General features: G+C 40.0%; 1 protein-coding gene across 5 annotated transcripts in view; it reads right to left on the bottom strand.

The window, feature by feature from the left end:
- The window catches only part of ADARB1 (adenosine deaminase, RNA specific B1), a 213994-nt gene that overhangs the window by 88696 nt on the left and 104119 nt on the right, over positions 1–21179 (bottom strand). For all 5 annotated transcript variants that reach the window (XM_019523308.1, XM_019523309.1, XM_019523307.1 and 2 more), the window contains 2 exons: positions 12075–12149; positions 3237–4168 (listed from right to left, as the gene is read on the bottom strand). In XM_019523308.1, the coding sequence (XP_019378853.1) occupies positions 3237–4168; positions 12075–12102 (960 nt within the window). In that variant the 5' untranslated portion in view covers positions 12103–12149. The remainder of the gene's footprint in view (positions 1–3236; positions 4169–12074; positions 12150–21179) is intronic.

Here is a 21179-nt window from a genome sequence, read left to right as displayed (position 1 = left end):
CCCTGTGACATTCAGTAACAGAAGCCATAGCTTCCCTGCATGGCTGCTCTGATCCCTAGCTGAGAAAAGGAATCCATCCATGCCCATTAGTATGGTCCTACGGTGATCTCACATTCACCTTCCCTGTTCCCAGGCTTTATAATAGTATATGTAAAAGATCAGATGAATTAGGCACAGTACACTTTATATAACTATTTAACAAAAATCTCTAAGGTGCCACCCAGCCCATTTCATAGTAGTATTTGAGTAATCTGTCAAAAGTGCATCTAAAACTTTTTAACATAGAAAATGCACACGTTTTTCAAAAGCAGAAACATGGGTAAAATGCCTCACATATGTTGTTCTACTGGGGAGGGAGAGGGGAAGGACAGTATCATCTTTACATCTTCTCAGCCTGGAAACTTTCAATTACATTTTCTATACCTTAAAGGTTGATTACTGCTAGTGCTAAGGTACAGCTAAATATTTGTTAAGGTCTCTTCAAACATTTGTATTCAATTCTGTTTCAACAAGATTAGCCTACATCCAAAACTGAAATAAGGGGAAAACTAAATATTCTTGGACCATTATTAGCATTTACTCCTTGTTATCTTCTGATACCACTGATTTTTATTCATACTGGTTACACATATTAAAAAGTATACAATTAAAAAAATATCAAATTGTAAAAAAACTTTCCTTGGTCCTTGATTTGTCTATTCCTTTGTTTCTCAATTTATTCTATGGGCAGACTATTCCAGCTTCTTCCTTTATCTTCTTAGTAGAAAAGGAAGCCAAGATGTACCGAGTGGCAGATCCAGGATTTAAGAAAGGGGGGTGTAGGAGTAGTAACCTGCACTGCAGGAGAGGCTGCATCCTGGCTCCCAGCCTCTACTCCCACATACCATAGGGCAGACTGGGTGGCAGGAGCAGTAACAAGGGCCTTTCTTCCATCTCCCAAACGCATAAGAACCTTTCTTCCCCCGTCCCTTTCCGTCTATGCTCAGTGGCACATTCCCTCCCCTTTCCTCCTCCCCTGCTCTCTACCATTACAGTCCCCAGCTGACTGGGGGCAGGTGGAGGGAACTCCGGAGCTATTCTTGCTCTTTTCCAGCCAGGCTGAGCCAGAGACTGCAGCAATGCACGGGTTCCTTTCCCCAGCACCTGCTCCAAGGCTGGCTGGGAATACTGAGGAGACCAGGCAGAGAGGATGGACCCACCCATTGCTGCCCCTGTGCCTGGCTGAACTTGGCTTCATAGAGAGCCCAGGTGGAGTGGGGCAGGAGTGGCTCTGAAGCACAATGCCTTGGGTCTGTCAAGGACACCGGCAGAGGCAGCAGGGGGTGGGAAAGGGAGGAGAGGGGAGGGAAGGCGCAGCTGAGCACAGACAGGAAGGGAAGGGGAAATTCTTACTTGTTCTGGGGACTTAAAAAAAAAGTCCCCAGCTGCTGCTCCCATGATGTGAATGACTGAAAAGGGGTGCGTCCACACTACTGCAACCCCCCTGGATCCACCCCAGACATATTCAGGAAGTCTCTGTTTCAGACCTACCTGCAACCTTACTATACAGTTTCTAAAGACTTAATTTACCTTTTCTAAAGGAAGGCAATTTGATATTTTCAAAAACTGTTTTAGGGAATTACCCTGACAGGTAGGAGATTCTGTAGAAAAAATAGTAGAATTTTTAGTTTCCAGAACTGAAAACTCTGTTACCACTGCCTATAGCCGTTAGCGCACCCCCCAACAGACATCTGCCTGTTGGGTTGGGGGTGGAGCGTGTAGCCTGCCTGGACCAGCCCTGGCCAAGGGGTGGGGGCACTCCAGCAGCCTCCAAGGAAGTTGCCGAACTGCTCCTGTCCCCAGCCCCCACTCTCCTGAGCTCTGGGGCTTTCAGCGAGGGAAGGAAGAAAGGAGGGAGAGGAGCTGCTGGCCACTGAATGGCCAGAGCTGAGGGGCATGGAGGCAGGAACGCAGTCCCTTCATCTCACAGGCCTCTCTAGCTACCCCACCTGGGGTACTGGGGGGATCCAGGCTGGGCAAGGTGAAGGAACTCCATTCCCCACCCCCCCACACACCAGCTCTGGCCATTCAGCAGCTGGGAGCTCTGTACTGGCTGGTCCCAGCTGCTTTGAATGCCCAGAGGTGGAGAGGGGGAGGGAACAGAGCCCCCTCATTTCGTGAGCCTGGCCCAGCTCCCCCACAATACCTGAGCTAGGGTACCTGGGGGGACCTGCAAAGTGAGTCCCCCCAGGTACCCATCCCCAACCCTGGCCATTCAAAGCAGCTGGGAGCTCACGCCCCTTTCCCCTCCCTCCCCCTGACAGTCCTGCCTCCTCCATGAGAAAAGTACCCTGGCAGGAACACACATTCCCTAAGGTGCTCTATTTTAGAATGCCTTAACGTTATACCCCATTTGACCAGGGTTAGTTTTGATCAGCTATTTTAAAAGTGTTCTGCAGCCATGCACATGTGTTAGTTACATCATGGCTATAGAGCACTTTCAGGGGCCTGACAGCATGAAAAGTGTCACTTCTGTATGACCGATGTGTTTCCTTATTAAAAACTCAACAATATTACTGTTTCCAGCTACTTAAAGTTCCTGGATTACTTTTGGTATGCTCAATACTTAGGATATATCATTAGTAACTGGGTTAAAATATTTAGATTACATCTAAAATTTCATTTCAAGTACTGTAGCAGAATATGGCATAATCCTTTTAGACTCAACATGTCCAAGTTTTTGTTGAAAGTTTGTCTTTAATTCAAATATTCAAAATAAGAGACTACTGCATTAGCCTGGTTTCCCCTCACATGTTAATCTGTCCTTGACATTCACAATTCAGCACCTTTCATGTTGAAAATGTCAGTTTTCAGCTAAGAGTGATTTTTATCAGGTAATCAAATAACCTGGAGCAGCAAATCCTGACTTAAATTCACAATCCAGGCTCCACCCATAGTAAGAGAAAAAAACAATTTTCTGAACTTTCCTGAACACAACAACTGTATAATAAATCTCACTAAACTGGGATTTGTATTACATTCCATGACATGTAATTATAATTGGAAGAACGAACAACCTGTTATCTCCTCCCTGAGTATAATTAGTCCATACAATTGTCAGAAGTCATTAGTGAAGAAATCATTTGATGAAACAAACAATATTACCTTCACAAATATTCTTTCATATCTTTAAAAAATAGTATCTTATATATTCTTGATAATTATCTAAACATATTAAAAATGCACAGATGTCTCACCTGTGGTAAATGTAACTGGAGCCCCTCACTGGGAATGGGCTGGCGAGAGGGTGTCTGGTCCAGCTGCATGTTAAATAAAGATGCAAGAGCTGATTGAGCAGCCCGAGCCTTTGCAAGCTTTTTGTTCCTTCCTGATCCTTCAAACGTTTGCCCATCCACTGCCACTGCCATCACAAAGTTCTTAGCATGACTTTCTCCACTTTCTGAAAGAAACTCATACTTTAACCCTGGCCTGAGCTCATTCAAAATCATTACAGGGTTCTTTCCACTTGTGGATGGATATGGTGATGGTGTGGGAAGGGGTGACTGGATAAGATTACTAGCCACAGTGGATGCTGACAGACTGTAGTCACCACTGGAGCTAAAGGATCCATCTCCATTGGATCCTAAATAGAAGGAATTGTCAGACTGAACTGGAGTTTCAAATCCATTGAAAAGCGTATCTGGGAAGTCTGCTTGGTCAGATGTAAAGTCTGTGTTTACAGAGAGAGTCCTTCCCATTGCTAGATGTGCTTCAGAGGCATTTGGAAACTGAACAAAAGATCTTAGAGCCTTCTCAGCAGCATGAAGCTTTGCTTTCTTTTTTGTAGGGCCAGATCCCTCAAACATCTGTCCATTAACTTCAACTGCCATCACAAAAATAGGGGCATGAACTGGTCCTGTTTGGGAAAGAAGCTTGTACTGTAAACCAGGCTTAATTTCATTTAGTTGCATCAGTGCATTCTTTGGCAAAACAGGCCCTGGTGTTTTCTTCCTCTTCTTAGGGCGGAACTTGGAGTGGCCATTGTTGCCCTCCTCCAGTGGACGTTTCCTGCTGCTGTTGCCACCACCATTGGAGAGCTGAGTTCCCTCCCCGGCACCTTGCATACTGCCATCCTTAGGTGTAACGTTGTCCATGTTGCGGTTTTCTTTAACGTCAATGCTGCTTGAACCTGTGGTGCCCAGAAAGAGTAACTTACAATGCCTTCGTTGCAGGATCTTGTAAATGTAAAATTTATAGATTCCTTTATCTATCTTTGTAAATGGTTAAGTGATGTGTGCTCACAAGTTTATGTCTTTGCAGGACAAACAAAAATCTACAATTTTAGTAATCCAAGAACTATCAGGTTCAATTCTGAGGCACAAATTATTCACTTGACATTTCTATTACTATTGTGATGGAAAAAAATGCAAAATTTATACTATTATTAATTTACATTTTTTATGAAAAATGTTTTAAATCCAGAAAGATATTTTAAAATCCTAACAATATGTTGGATATTTATACTGCAAAATGCTTCTATTAATAAAACCCACAAAATGATCATTTGGGACCAGTACTAGTAAGACACAGCTTATAATTTAATTTAAGCACTTTTTATTTTAAACACGCTAAAGACATTTATTTGTTTTAAATTGAGAAGTCAGTTGTATGATGTTTGAGTACTTTATGAAAAATTAACAATTTCCTTTTATAGGTCCATTGCTTTAAATGTGAATAAATATTTATGTATATGCTTTTCATCTGTTTAAAAGTTTGAATCCAGGTCAATACATACACTCCTCTTATACAGATATTCATCTGCACTGCATTGCACCTCATTGAGGAAATGATTGATAAATTTTTCCAGTGTTGCTCACTTAAATTACTGATATCTGCTCATAAAGGGAACACTTGCTGAGTAGCACATTAGCAACATTAACATTTTAATCCTAGGAGATTCCAGCAAATAATTAGAGCACTTTTCCCAACCAGACTGACATTCCAATAGTGGGAAACAACTCCCATTGAAACCCAATAGGAAAACATTTCCAAAATTATAAGCTTTGGTGTAGCATGCTATAATTAAGTTATATGAATTATTGTTATGCCATTGCTAACAGCTCATTATTTCATAGTAAGGAAACTATTATAAATGAAGAATATGAATTTAAATAAGCTTATGTGCAATAAAGGGCAATTTTAGTAGTTAAAATTTCTCTTTCAAAAAATTCAAATACCTGGTACTAAAACACATCCTCATTGATACAAATAAATATAAATAATAAATTATTTTATCTTACTATGAAAAGTAATGCAAAATTAAAAGCAAAATAGATAATTTTTTTGGCACTTCGATAGATTTCAAACTTTTATTATTTTTCCCCAAAGTATGACTAGCATGCACACACCACTTCACCCAGTTTACAAAGCTGATGGAACGGTTAGTAAATTTTCATTTATAACATCCTCCAGCAAAAGCTCGATAGGTTACTCCTTTTGGTGCTCAAAAAGAAAGAAGATCAAAAGAAAGAGCCAAAGTAGAAACATATATTTTGTTAACAAGTTGGAAAAAGACAGTAAAAATCTGCACAGTATTGGTGAATAAAAGTAAAATTAAACGATGAAACATTTATACTCCTAAATTAAGAATTTTCTCATTAAAAATGAGCTTTCAAAATTCATTTTATTAAATAAAATCTGCAGTTCAATTGCAACTATAATTGCCTTTGATATATATAGGACCACAAAGGTGAACACAGAGTTTTCATTTATGATGCTCTGCATTTACTGTACCATTGCAATGTTTAAGTAAAGACAATATTTAAGTAAAGTCAATAATTTAAACTCTGCTAACAGAAATTTCTTTCTTGAAGCTGTCTTGCTTTGAAACAGATAGCCTCTCTAGTTCCACAGTTTTGGACCAAAGTGAAAAGATTAGGTAGGTAAAACCACATCACCTCCATTTGATCTCTTGCGTATGGGTTCAAAAACAATAGCGTGAAGCAGCAATAACAAAATAAGCAGTTTCCAAGGGAAGTGGTAAAAGAGAATGTGCATCTAACCTTCTCTAATTCTAATTTAATCTAGAAAAAGAATGTATATATTATTATTAACATTATACTCAAAGATGGTGAAGACAGATTCCTAAAAAAGGCTCAGCTTCCAGTGTTCTAAATGAATTTGCTAGTAAACTGAAGACTTCAGGTAGTTCTATAAATATTGTATTTTCTCTCATGCAATACACTTTGGAATATAATACATATCTTTTTTATTTTTGAAAGGAAGAACATTAAAAATATAAAAGATTTTTCCAGAGTTATGGCTGCACAGAGCAACGGCAGGGCCATTAGGGTTCAGCTGATTCACAGTCTCCAGGGCTGTGAAATAGGAAGAAAGACAGATGTGGTTAGGAGACAGCAAAACTGCCCTAAGAAAGGTTACCTTGGTTAGCAGAACATCAAGAACATTAAAATGAAGAGAAGATCATTGACAACTCTGGAGTAAAGAACAATGACCCACTGAGTCAACTGACTCCATCAGCTACTTGAATAGTAACGTAAAAATTGCTGCACTGTGGAGCAGGAATCAAAGCAAGGTGCTTCTACCCCAGTCAGAAACTTAATTTCCCTGATTAATATACACACCCCAATTTTGGGGAGCTGATTTTGGTGGGAAATGAAGCACATTCTATTCAAGAAAATACGGTAGAAGTTCAGCTTTTTTTCAAAATCTCAGAATCTGATTCCGAAATCAGAACTTAAACATGATTTAAAGATATTGGGTTTCAGTGCAACATTAAGACAAAATGGCAATTACAAGCATTCAAAAATATTGTTCTTAAAATATTATTAGCAAATACAGAATAAGTGATTTCTGCTTCCACCTGAGCTGTTAAAATATTGCACTGGTTTTTTATGCATTTGTTTTTAAAATCAGTTTTTGTTGAACAAGCTAACCTCCGTTTTCCTGAACTTTGACCTGCTGAGATCACATACCCTTCCACTCTGATTACCCACAAAATTAAATTTTTTTGGAGAAAGGAACATAAAAAATTAAGTTCTGAATTGGCATTCAGTTGGCTGATTTTCCACGCCTCTGAACAACTCATAGCCCCAGCTGAGGTCAAGGAGACCTAGTATATATTCAGCATTTTTGCAAATCAGTCTAAATATAGATTAAAATGCTGGGCTGGCATCCACATTTTAAATTGTGACCCTGGCCATCCTGGGACCAGGACATTTCTCAGAAAATCTACTTCTTTTTTTAGAAACTAAAAACTATTCTAGTTTGCAAGGGAGACTGCAGCTATTTTTAGAGTATCTAATTTAGCAAAATCAGGTCTGACAATCAACTATTAACACCTTCAGCATCAAAAGAAATAAATTTTGCTACTGCAAACTTTTTCAGAGTTTCCTAAGTTTGCGGACACAAACTTTATCAAGAGTATCCAAAAAAAATTTATTCTGGTATATTAAGTAGGCATTTGCTCCAAGTGTGCTTATTTATTTTTGTGAGGTTTCTGATGATTAGATATGTAATTAAGATGGTTGGTCCAAAGTCAAAATGCTGACAGAGAATGTTATCTGTGTCCTGACTTCATGAGCTAAATTTCACTGAGTGTACTCTATATTCTTTTAATGGGGCACAGCTAGCAGAAATGATGTCATCTTAACTACTGAAGTTATCAGTTCCTGATTTGGGGAAGTTTTAGCAAAGGATTTTTCTCAGAACAGATAGATGGATCAGTGACGAGACCACTGCCTACATGTTTGTGAATTTAGGGAAAGTAACTTGAACAGAAAGAAAGGCAGCAGCAAGAGGATCTATCTGCCTGAATCAATTAGCATTCCTTTGTTCAAAGTCTCTCTGTTCGCCTTTGTCCACAGAGTGATGATTTTGTGGAGGACTATTTTTTATTATTCTGATGCTATTGCAGGGTTATCTGATTTGATAGCAAGACATTGATGGACTTGTTTATATAAGATATTTTAAGAGATTGCCAAGGATACTCAAAGCACTGGACTGAAACTTCTTGCAAAGCAGTAAAAATTTAAATTAAATTGTAATTCTCTCTAGCTTTCACACTCTTATTTCCCATTCATGCTCACTTTATACTTCAGTGCATGAAAGAAAAAGTATATAGAAAAGGTACTATCACTACCATGAAATCACAAAAGGCATACTTTTCACCTTTTTCCATATTTTGGGCACAATATAATTATTGCCCCAAAAGTGTATGGAATCAATATACTCTAAATTATAGCCTCTACATTTAAGATATAGATTATATAACTGGAGGCTGTGATTTACCATAAATCCCTTTTCTGTGCCCTCCAAAATTTCCACAGAACACAGTTCCAGAAACAACATAAACATTAATAGCCAACTTCTGGATACCGTGCACACTGTAGCTTCATGTAATTTAAGAGTAAAAAAAGGTGGGGGACTAGTTTTTGCAGAATCTGAGACAGAAAAATAAGTTATTTTTCTGTATTTAACATAACTGTTCAAATTTATAATCCCATGTGTGCATACAAACATACACATTAGAACAAATGCATCAAGACTGTTGTAGATGTTATTATCATATTCTTCTATGGTTACAATACCATGCAGGTTAAGTGACTGTACTTACCTACCCTCAGAAAGTCTTGCTTATATCATATCTCAGACTAGATTTGTGAATGACAATCCGCTTGCATGCACATATTAATGTCCCACACTTGCAATGAGCTCCTTGCAGGCAGACTCCTGGGCTTGTATAGAGTTCATTGCAAAAGTGAGGCCTATCACCCTAGAATAAAACATCTGTGTATATCACCTACGATACAATATTTTTATACAATAATATGTAAAACCTAACAAATTAAAAGAATGCCTTGTTTATTTTTTTTAAAGTATATATGTTGATAGAAATGAAATATTATGAATAAAATTTACAAGGCATCAATGTAAATGAAACTACCCAAACCCTACCAAGCAATTATTTCTATTGAGATTTACTCAGATAAAACTTGCCTTTTTCTTTAAAACACAGTTGCATCTCTTATTTCATTTAGCTGACATTGCTGGGAATATCTTTAGAAAATTGTTGACCTTGTTTTCAATGTAATCTTGAAAAACAAACTACTCTTTAAATAAAAGATAAACCCAGGAGACATATGTCATAGCTTCCCTCTTCCAATGCAACAGTGAATGACAGGACACAGAAACATTCACTTCTACTGAAACTGTTTTCTATCAAAATTCACAAAATTAAATTATATGGGTTTTGCAGATCTTACATCACTGGAAAGGCAGAGGCAGCACTGCCATTCCTAACATGTGCTGCCTGAATGAGTTTGAGATGTGAAATGCATTAATTATTTAATTTACTAGTTGATTCAGACGGCTTCTCTATTTAAAGTACATTTTTTACATATATAGAACTGGAAGCCAAGTATACACCAACTGAACTTAGTATTACAATTAAAGACACACAACCTACCAGAATGCATATTAATCTAATGAATGGTTAACAGTCCAACTGATTTCTGAATAAAAATGCACTGTGACTTCTACAAATTGAATTTTACCTTTCCTAAAGAAAATATCTCCTGTAATTTTTATATAGCATTATCTTCATCAGGGAGGGTTATGCTATATTATGTTAGGAATTCAGAGAGAGTAAGCAAATGTTCACGTTTAAATAATATTCAACAATTTACAGTAAGACATAATATACAACAATAGCAACCCATATACAGCAATTAATTGTCATTCACAAAAAGTAAGGGAAGTTAAAAGTTTAAAACCTTATAAATAGGGTTCAGTACTGAAATTGCGATGGAGGGGAGCTGCACGCATGAATGGCAGTCCAAGATGGCTGCCATCCCTGTCCCTTGCTGCTAACTGGCTGAGAGGGCTGCCTGTCATGGCCCCACCCCTCCACCAACTAGCAGTGAGGAGCAGGGCTGCGTGATAGCCCTCATAACCAATCAGTGGCAAGGGGTGGGGCTGTATGATGAACAGTCCTCAGCCAATCAGCAGTGAGAGGCAGGGCCACTGGGGCCACTCAGCCAATCAGTGGTATGTGTGTGGCGGGGGGGGAGAAGCAGGGGCCACTGCAATCTGCCCATGAATATGGTGGCCAGCCCGGCAACTTCCCTGTGAAATAAGCTGGTGGCCTCCTCGAGTTAGGCAGACCACTACTTATAAATAATTTACTTTGATAATACTGTATCTGCAGTGTCTCTCTCCAAAATTAGAGCTTAATCTTGCAAGGAGCTGAGCACTTCCACAAAAATCCAGCAAAACATTTTAGATGTGAAGAAACTCACTAAAGTTATAGGTAACTTTAGTTTAATTAAACTTTATCACTGTTAAGCACATGCATCAGAATATCACTAAGCTAGGAAAAGAGCAATCACCCACTGCAAGGCTAAATAAACAATGCAAACAATTAGTTACCTTAAATAGTTGGGATCCAGAGCACTGCCATTTGGTGTGCCTTGTCTCCCACTTCTCCTCCTATTTCTTTTCCCCCTTTATACTTCAGGATCTACCCAAGTCACAGCTAGCAAAAGGGATTTTTGTGGGCCACTAGCAGTGCACAGAGAATTTCACAGCGAGCCTACCCCTCTCACCACTGATTGGCCGACGCGGCCTGATGGCCCCACTTTTCACTGCTGACTGGCTGGGAGGGCTGTCTGTTGTGTGGCTCCACCCCCCACTACTGATTGGCTGAGGGCAGTCCCCTTACCACTAATTGGTGGAAAGGGGCAGGGCCGCCTTCTCAGCCAATGATTGGCAGGGAGGGAGGATGGCCACCATCCTGGCTGATCCCCTTTACACCAGAGGTTGCCATTTATTTTTAAGATTTTTTTGTGGATTTCATGGAGAATGCCCAATTTCGCAGTTTCTGTGAAACCTGCAAAATCATGCATTAAGTACGTCCCTACTTATATTTCCTGTTTCTTTTCCTTCTCCCTCTTCTGTTTCACAAACTTAAACTCTTTAGTCTTTCCCCAATTTTTTCCCTTTTCTCTTCTGCCCAGATCCTTTCCATTTGTCTGTTTCCCCAAACCCTTTGCATGTCTAAGTCTCCCAAAAAATTTTTCTTCCTTCAGTTACTTGTTTCTGCACCTTAATACCCCTATTAAATACATAGTAGCAGAGCAATCAAGATGTCTTGCTTCTGATGCTGATGTAAACCTAGCTTCAGAATTGGACTGAAAGCCACCCCTCATTGACCCAGCTGTAAATAGGGAACTGGTCCAAATCAGCTGGATGTGAAAGTTGCTACATGACGCTTTCGTGCCTTAACAATGCAAGCCTGACCCAGCACCTAGACTCAGGACAGGCCTTTGAGTTTTGAATATACTGTTCCCAATACCAGCCATGAACTTTATTTCCATTCCGTCACATAATGACTAGTCTGCTCGAGCTGCACTCATAACATACAAAGGGCTCTCAGCTTTAGGGGTGAACAAATCTCTATTTTTCCTGTAAGTTGGAAGGAAGCTTGCTTGGTCTTGCATTAACTACATTAACCCAGACCTAGTCTGAGATCAGAATAGTCCTATACCCCCTTACACTTCCAGTTCTTCGGCAGGGTGGGAAAATCTGCCAAGGGCTAGCTAGAGAGATTTGAGAGAACATGTACAGCTGTACATATAGAATAGTTTTCCTTTGAAGCAATATTTTACTACATGTGCATGCATGTTGCACCAATATAACATATCACCCAATACTTCTATGTTCAAATACTGAATGTAATAAACTTGGCATTATGACTTCATTACAAGTTCACAAAAGAAGGAATCAGGCAGAGATGCAGCAAGCTGCTCTGGAATAAAAATATCAGTTAGAGGGAATTGGATTATAACAGGTAGAGGATAATTGGATTTCTACATTTATAATATAAATTTGGAAGTTTTCCCAACATGAAAAGTCTTCTTTAATGCTCATGTATATCAACTGAATCATACACACAAAGAAATTCTCTCCAATCTGTATTCATATAATTTCTGTATGGCTACCTGTGTGCAGTGAAAAAAATGTCTTCTGTAGAAATTATTTTATGGCTTATTATTATGTAAATATACACATCTTACTCATGTTTTCTTCATCATCGATATCCATTGTGAAATACTTTTGCTGGTTTCTTGGCTGGAGGAGACTGCTTCTGTCTGAAAGATAAAGAATGAGAATTTTAGGCTTATGTTAATAATGTGAGCTCATAAATTTGAAGATTTGAGAGGGTCCAGAGGAGGGCCACTCACATGGTCAGGGGGCAGCAGGGCAGGCCCTACGAGGAGAGGCTACAGGACCTGAACCTGTTCAGCCTCCACAAAAGAATACTGAGAGGGGCCATCTATAAACTTACCAGGGGGGGATCAGTGGGGAATGGGAGAGGCCCTGTTCCCCCAAGCACTACTCGGAGTAACTAGGAATAACGGCCACAAGTTGATCAAGAGTAGGTTCAGGCTAGACATCAGGAGGCATTACTTCACAGTCAGGGCGGCTAGGATCTGGAACCAACTTCCAAGGGAAGTGGTGCTCGTTTCTACCTTGGGGGTCTTCAAAAGGAGGCCAGACAATCACCTTGTCAGGGTCATTTGATCCCAGCATTCTTTCCTGCCCGTGGCTGGGGGTCGGACTTGATGATCTGCTCAGGTCCCTTCCAACCCTATCAGCTAGGAAACTATAAGATACAGAACCAGGAATCGGAAGATGAAGGTTACATCCCTGGCTCTTACTTCACTTATCTGACTGTTGAAGGAGTTAAAAGGTCATATATTTCAGCATAAAACTGGTTTAATAAAGAGATACTCTTTCCCTGTCAAACCAGAGGAGAAATGGCAGAGTAAGATAACATCAAGTCAGTGCTGTAGGTAACATCAAATAAATTCAATCCACAAATATGGGAGAACATGGTCAATTACCTACAAGTAACAACCCTGAAAGGATGAGGTATTAGATGAGTACTTATTGGCTTTAATGGGAGCAATGAGTTGTCCACACCTTTAAAAATGAGACATTTAGAGTCTAAAGACTCCTTATCAGGTGAATCCAAGGCTGTGGGGAAACTAGGTTTACAATAATCTACAGTAAATATTTAAGTGAGACAAGCAGAACAGACACTGATTACTTTAGTGTCACAAGAATGTTTAACATGCTTTTGTTATAGTGGGCACAGTGTTATTCAACATTTCATTTTTCTTCATCATTATTAGCTTCCTACATTAATTCAGAAAACTTAGCTAAGTTCCACCCACGAAAGGAAAAGCAAAAATGGAATAATTACAAAAGCCATTAAGGTAGGTATACAGCAACCAGAAATTTGCTCTCATGATTTGTTCATACCTATCAAAAGATGAAGTGAATTTAGACTGCCACTTAGACTGAATAGCCCTAATACCTCTAAGATGCAAGTATTGTGATAAAGAATTACATTGTGAATTTATGTTGCAATACCTTGCTGTAATCCAATTTTAAAAAGATAATGCTGTACAATAGCAGAATTCCAGTTGAAATTCCTACTTGATGTTTATCTTTCAACATATACGTCACTAAACAAGACGACCGTAAAGAGCAAATCTTTGTGCACAGTATATTTCTTGGAAACATTGGTAGACATAAGTTAATTGTGCAAAATACATTTATTAACCAAAATCATAGGGTATGGGAATCTTCTGACAGAGATGGGAAATGGAAATGAATGAATCACAGATGTTGTTCATTGTGATTCTTGAAAAAGTGTGAAGCACTCCATTCAATACTCACACCATTTAAAAAAATATAAACGGGTCATTGAAGAGAAGGAGATGAGAATTAGGTGTCTACAAAAGAGAAGTGAGAAATGTATTATGAAAAGGACAAGAAACTGAGGACATTAGAAAGAAATGGAAGGGAGGAGGCTGGAAAAGGAGAGGAGATAGTATAGGCACAGTGATAAACAGGGAAGGGAGTGTTCCATGATAAAAAACCCCAAAGTTCTCCAATAAAATACCATAAAAATCTACCTTTTTCTGTGGTGAGCCTCCCCACCCCCTACAACAATGATTGGCTGAGGGGCCCCAGTGGTGGCTCCACCCCTCACCACTGATTGGCTAAGAGGGCTGCCCTTCACATGGCTGCACCCTTCACCACTGATTGCTGCAGAGGGGCAGGGCCAAATGATGGACATCCCTCTCGGCCAATCAGCAACCGAGGGGGGGAAGAATGCACCATCTTGGCTGTTTCCCTGTGTGCTGGCAGCTTCTTTGAATGGCCTGTCACAGCAGCTATGAGAACCACTGGCTCCTACTGGGAAGCTAGCATTTTATTTTCAATACATTTTTTTCTAGCAATTCTAAAGATTTTCTGTAAAAATGCAAATTCCACATTTTTCCATGGTAAACAGATTTCTAGGATCCCTATTTATGAAAATAAGTAAGTTTAGAAGGTAGAAAAGAGGCTGGATGACTTGGATAGGAGGAACACATCAGTATAATAGAAACAGAATTAAGTATTAGAAACAATGAAGAAAGTGCATTGGTTTGGGATAAGTTTACTGACTGGCTGGGGAATGTGGAGAAAGAAAAACAGATTGTAGTGCAATGAAGACATGAGATGGGAGACAAATCTCAGAAAAGAGACTGGAAGATCTGCAGAATGGGAGGATAGTAGGAGATGTTTCGGCGTGAGGAAAAAAGAATGAGATGAGTATGAGGAAAGAGAGAAAACAGTTCAAGTGGTTCTAGGGGATAAGAGACTGAGGTATGGAAGGAAGAGGTGATGTGTGGAAGAGGGAAGAATCACTAGGCGACTGTGGCATTGATGCCTACACAGTCGGATGGATTGCAGATTGGCTGAAGGGTCGCACTCAGAGGGTGGTGGTGGATGGGTCATATTTGACTAGGGGGAAGTGGGCAGCGGTGTCCCCCAAGGCTCAGTCCTTAGGCCCGTGCTGTTCAATTTCTTTACCAGCGGGGATAAAAAGCAACCTGTTTAAATTTGCTGATGATACCAACATTTGGGGTGAGATGAGCACGCTAGTAGGGAGGGAAAGACTACAACAAGACCTGGATAGGTTACAGGGGTGGGCTAACAAAAACAGGATGCGTTTCAATACTGACAAATGCAGGATGCTGCACTTGGTCAGTAGTAACCAGCAGCACACTTATAAGATGGGAAACTCCCTTCTTGAGAGCATGGAGGCAGAAAGGGATCTTGGAGTCATTACTGACTCCAAGATGAACATAGGCCGACAATGCGAGGTCACGGTTGGCAGGGCTAACCGGACCTTGTCGTGCATCCACAGGTGCATCTCAAGTAGGGCCAAGGAAGTGATCCTCCCCCTCTATGCAACACTGGTCAGGCCACAGCTGGAGTACTGTGTCCAGTTCTGTGCGCCCCACTTCAGGAGGGATGTGGACAACATTGAGAGGGTCCAGAGGAGGGCCACCCGCATGATCCAGGGACAACAGGGCAGACCCTACAATGAGAGACTGCGGGACCTGAATCTGTTCGGCCTTCACAAGAGAAGGCTGAGGGGGAACCTGTCTATAAACTCACTAGGGGAGACCACAAGGGTTTGGGAGAGACCTTGTTTCCCTTAGCACCCCCTGGCATAACAAGGAATAACGGCCACAAGTTATTGGAGAGTAGGTTTAGATTAGACATCCGTAAAAACTACTTCACAGTTAGGGCGGCTAGGATCTGGAACCAACTTCCAAGGGAAGTGGTGCTGGCTCCTACCCTGGGGGTCTTTAAGAAGAGGCTTGATGCCTACCTAGCTGGGATCATTTGAGCCCAGTTTTTTTCCTCCTGCCCAGGCAGGGGGTCAGACTTGAAGATCTACAAGGTCCCTTCCGACCCTACTTCTATGATTCTATGATTACAGGAATTTGTGAAAAGTAGAGAAATTGGACAGTGTAGGTATAATTTCAAATTGAAAACATACAGAAGCGCAAAGAAAATAAAACATGATATTTAAGGGAGGATAGAAACTGAACATGGTATCCAGAGTGTGCTGTATCACATGAGAAGAGCCAGACCAGATGGCACCATAGGAAAGATGAGGAATTAAAAGTAAGTGCTGGAACTCATTTCATTTTAAATGGGGTCATAGTAATCTAGGGTATTCAAATACTTTATGGGTAGCAGGAAGATCGTATGGTTTAATACTGATAGAGAGGGAATGTCTGGTCTTCAACCAATCCAGAGAGGAATTTTGCTGCAAATAAGAAGACGCAAGGCATTCTCCCCAAGAGAAAATATGAGATTTAAGCAAAAAGGATGATGAAAACTTTACTTGCTAAGAACTTTTTTCCAACTACTCAGTTGGTCTAATCTACCCAAAAAACCTTGCCTGCCAATGAAAACTCAACGCATTTTACAGGGGAAACAGAGCTCCACGTTGTAGCAGCAAAAAATGGATCTGGTATATCAGGGGTGTCAAACCCACACCAAGGGGCTCTTCATGGGCCTGAGGAATACTCCAGATTCAGCCCAGGACCTGAGGTCATAGTTGTGGCCACTACAGTGGCCACCACCATGACAGTGATGCAAGCAGCAGCAGGCCAGGCATGTATTTGCTGTGGTGGAGGGGTGCAAGCAGCAGCAGGCCAGGCCTGCTACCACCCTTGGCTATACCTTCCCTACCACCAATGGCTATATTCACTCAGGCCCCTATGCAACAGATTCTGCAGCAGGCCATGCTCACCACTAGCCACAGCCCAAAATTCTCTGGCCCACTGGTAGGCTAGTGGATCAGATGGAATAGCTCCATAGGCTGGATGTTTGTAGACACATTAACTTTATTTAAAAACAATGAATGACATAGAATCCACTGCACTCTTAAATTCTGGAAGCTTTCAGAGGTCCAAATAATTCTCTTGCTTGTACAAAGACATTTTGGGACCTTTCCACTCCTTTAAAAATAAGGTTAGCTGTATAGATTCTGGCCAGATGAAGCACTCCTGAACATACCCTTTTCATTATCTCAAGGACAACCCACCAACTTCTCTTGTACTGTCCTACAAAGGTCCACTGAATACATTGTCAGATACTCTTCTGGGCATCAAAAAAAGTCCATGCTACAGGTATATTCAAGCACACATTCTCAGAGGTTGGCTTTCAAACTCAGTTTTGACTTTCTCTACAGAATAAAACACAGCCATTTTATGCAGTTCAAACTAGCAAACAAGAACAAGTTCCAGGAACCAAAATAAATGCCCTTGGGAAATTTCCTAAACTTGAACTCAAAACAAGCATTACCCGCTAACAACTGGAAAGAGATCAGCTTCATCTTGGATGAATCACAATCCTTGTCATTTTCGATAGCACCACAGGAAAGTAAAAGAAAAAAATAATTTGTTTGGATGTTTCAGGTAAGGATTTTTACACTTCATCTAAAGTTTGATGAAAGCTGGCTAATTAAAACCATATCAGTAACCTGCCAACAGAGTAAATGGTGTTTCACTGAAGTGCCACAACACATGTATATTACATATGCAAGACATAAGGCTTATGTTGTACCATTCTACAAAGGTGCACTGAACAAACGCACTGACAGATACCAATTCTCTTGCCCTAATTGTGAAGAATAGACATCAGTTAATTTCAGTGGCAATATCCATACCATAACAGTTTCACTGAATCTTTGCCAGCAGGATCTATTCTGAAGTACTCAGTTAGGCCATGACTGCTGTAATTCCTTCCATTTCTCTATTTCAGTACTTCTCTGGGGTGACTGTTCAGAGAAACAATCCAGAAACTACATGGGTCAGCAAACTGCTAACCCACAGTAACAATTATGGATCCAATCACTGTTAGAAATAACGTATCAAGGAGAAAAAAGAATGACTGAGAAAATGTAGCCAACGGTGCTGACTCAACTCCTTTCCTCCCCTTTGAAACCTTAATCTGCAAGAAACCTCCTCAAAATTATTTTATTCCAGGGATAGCACGTAGCTACTGAAAGCAGCATATTTGAGAGTGAATGAGTCCTGCAGTGGGGTACTTATTTTCAAATCTGCTCATAATAAGCTTTCTTAGTAAAATTTTTAGTGGAATAACACCACTTAAGGGTTATAAGTGCTGACGTGCACTTTGTGTCATTTATCATATTCAGCCATTGCCTACTAACCAAAATGGCTAAACTAATCTAAGCTAATTGAGGGTGACAGCAAATATGCAGTACCAATTATTTGGGTATTCAAGACTAATCACTAAGTATCTTAAGAAAAAAAAAGTATAGTGTCTGCTTCATTTGTACGAATGAACAACTCTTCCAGAACAGCATATAGTGAAAAAAATGACTATAATTTCATTTTGTAGCAGATGCACTTTTTAAATTATAGTTGAAATCAGCCTTTTCATTAAAAAGCATAAATTCTTAAAAATTGAAATGTGGCAATTTGCAACTTTTCATTTTACTTCCTGCAATAAAGAGATTTTTACATATTACTTTATTTGAATGATGAAAGCTTCTGAACATTCCTCATTCCTCACGTGCTGTGCTGTATACACAAAGTTGATGATCATGCAATGAGTATTGATGTTTTTCTTCCCTTGAACAAAATAGATGACTCTTCTGCTTCCACTAGCAGTAACTAGATCTTAATCTGGATGGACCCAGAGGTTGAAGTTCTTGTGCATCACCTCCACTTTCAGTGACCACTCATGCAAATTCCATGTAAGAATAAGAACCTTGGAGCAGAAGCAGACAAAGACTAAGTAACTACAGGTAGCTTAAACTTGCTGCAGAATAGGAAACAGACATGCTGAAGTTACAAAGAAACAGCTGACGTGCTGACCCTTCTTCCCCCTAACTTCAGTCCTCCAATTCAGTATATTTTGTTCATCTCTCCAGATCTATCTAACCAGCTAGCAATTAGCAAGTGATATTTACAGGAGAAAGACTCTGGATCCAAAAGCTATGGGGCTCTTCAGCCTGGAAAAGCACAGGCTCAGGGCTGAGCTGATGGCCACCTATAAGTTAATAAGAGGTGTTCACCAGGATCTGGGGGAACGTTTGTTCACCAGAGCACCCCAAGGGATGACAAGGTCGAACCGTTATAAACTCCTGCAAGACTGTTTCAGGCTGTACATAAGGAAGAACTTCTTTACTGTCTGAGCCCCTAAGGTCTGGAATAGGGTGCCATCAGAGGTGTTTCAAGCACCTACTTTGAACACCTTCAAGAGAAATTTGGATGTTTATCTTGCTGGGATCCTAAGACCCCTTCTGACTTTCTGCCCCCGGGGTCAGGGGGCTGGACTCGATGATCTTCTGAGGTCCCTTCCAGCCCAAATGTCTATGAAATCTATGAAGTGGCATTATGACTGCTTGGAGGTGATGAATTCTGACTATTATTGAGAGCAGCGCCTATGACAGAGGAGTCCTAATCCTTGCGAAATATCAAAACTGCATTTGCTGACAGCCTAAATTTTTTGACCTTCCAGGCAAACAGAGGTTGATATTTTTACCTAGACCTTTAAGGCACACTAAAAAACAGTACCCCTATGTATACGTTTGATTTGATATCCTTAACTGATGGTTTTAGGAAAGTTCTGCTCTTATGCTACAATGTTTTTAAAAATAAGTTAAAGGTGCCTAGAGCTCTCCATTGCAGCTTTCACTCATGTATTTATAAACCAAATAATTATATTAAGCTATCCAAAAATTTGATTTGGTTGAAAACACTAACCTTGAAATATACATACCTGTAATTTACATACAGTACCCATAGCCTTAGTTAATCCTGAACTGATGCATTTTACCTTTCTTGAATCTGCAAGTTTTAGCACAGAAACTCCATAAATACTTTTAAAGAGCACTTTAGCACCTACTTACTATATAGGAAAAACAATGCACAATATTAGGTGAAAGCCAAAAGGTTCATGATTGACCAGACAGTTCATTGGGCTGGACCCCAGCAGAGTCAACAGCATTTCAAGCCATGGTGACTTAATAGCTCAGCACTGCTCAATGTGTGTATGTACTCCAGATCTTCCCCACAAAGAATCCATGTGATAATTAGCTCCCACTCATGACTAGAACCAGGTGTTCTTGTCACTAGTCCTGCAACCCTCCAAAAATGTATATGCAGATGAGGTGCATGACAACTTGATCCAGCTCCACCTCATGGAGTGTGGGGCCACCCTAATCACAAAGGACAGGCTGAGGAAGGAGGCGACAAATAGATTTTATTTGGGGTGAACTGTTTGGGGTCCCATTTGGTGTTGTTCACCGGCCTTAAATGTCTGGTAAAGGAACAGTAATAATTGGAACTGGGAAAGAAAGGCACAGCTCAGCAGTGGGAATGAAGATGAACTAAAAAATTTATGCAATGTTGTGGCTCACCGTGATTTGAAAAAGACTTGGCGCTGAGAGGGACTGAGTGCAACGCACACTACTATATATCTGGATGGACTACACTAACCTATTCAATATGGGCCATGTGTTTTATAGTCATGCTTACTGTTGGCTGCATTTAATCAGCTTCCTAGTTGGTTTCCATTACTGAACTCACGCTGCTTTTGGCAGCAGTTTATGACAGACAATGTATTTAATGAGGTTTCCTTGTATGCAAGTATAAGACTAGGGGCTTTTTTTCCCCATACTGATTGAGGGAAAAAACCCTCAACCTTGTATTTGCATAATGTAAAAACTAGCCTAAGAAATCCTGTAGATAACCTGAATAGGGGCACAGAACATGTTACCCATTATGGCTGAGAACAGGAATGGAAAAGATAAAAGGAACCTTGAGACCAAGTGAATTACCATTCAGCTGTTTCACTGGTCATTTGTGCCTGTACAAGAGCATGAGACTGAAAAAAAGCACGAAGTCAGAAACTCATCTATATTTATTTTATTAGGAAAGCTATCAAACATTAACATAAATCAGACACTGAACTATTTTAAATAACATGTAAAAATTTTTGATTAAAACAATTTAACGCCCCCCCGACAATAATTCCATTTCCATCCGTTTAGTATGGTTACATTAAAGAGCAGCAGTCCAGCTTTTTAAACAATCTATATATCAACATAGAACATTTAACACCAATGTTAAACAGTAGTTTAAATACAGAACTTTAAATTGTTGTCATCAGAATCTTGAAAAAAGTTTGCCCAAGAATTAAATATATTGGTTATGGAATCAATGCTCAGATCACACAACAGGCTATAATAGAGTTTGTACACTTAAATATACTCCTCTTTGATGCCC

The sequence above is a fragment of the Gavialis gangeticus genome, unplaced genomic scaffold (genome assembly GCF_001723915.1).
Source record: "Gavialis gangeticus isolate Ggan-Ray unplaced genomic scaffold, GavGan_comp1, whole genome shotgun sequence".
Lineage (NCBI taxonomy): Eukaryota > Metazoa > Chordata > Crocodylia > Gavialidae > Gavialis > Gavialis gangeticus.
The sequence above is the reverse complement of the archived record's forward strand: the minus strand, read 5'-3'. Positions and strand labels throughout refer to the sequence as shown.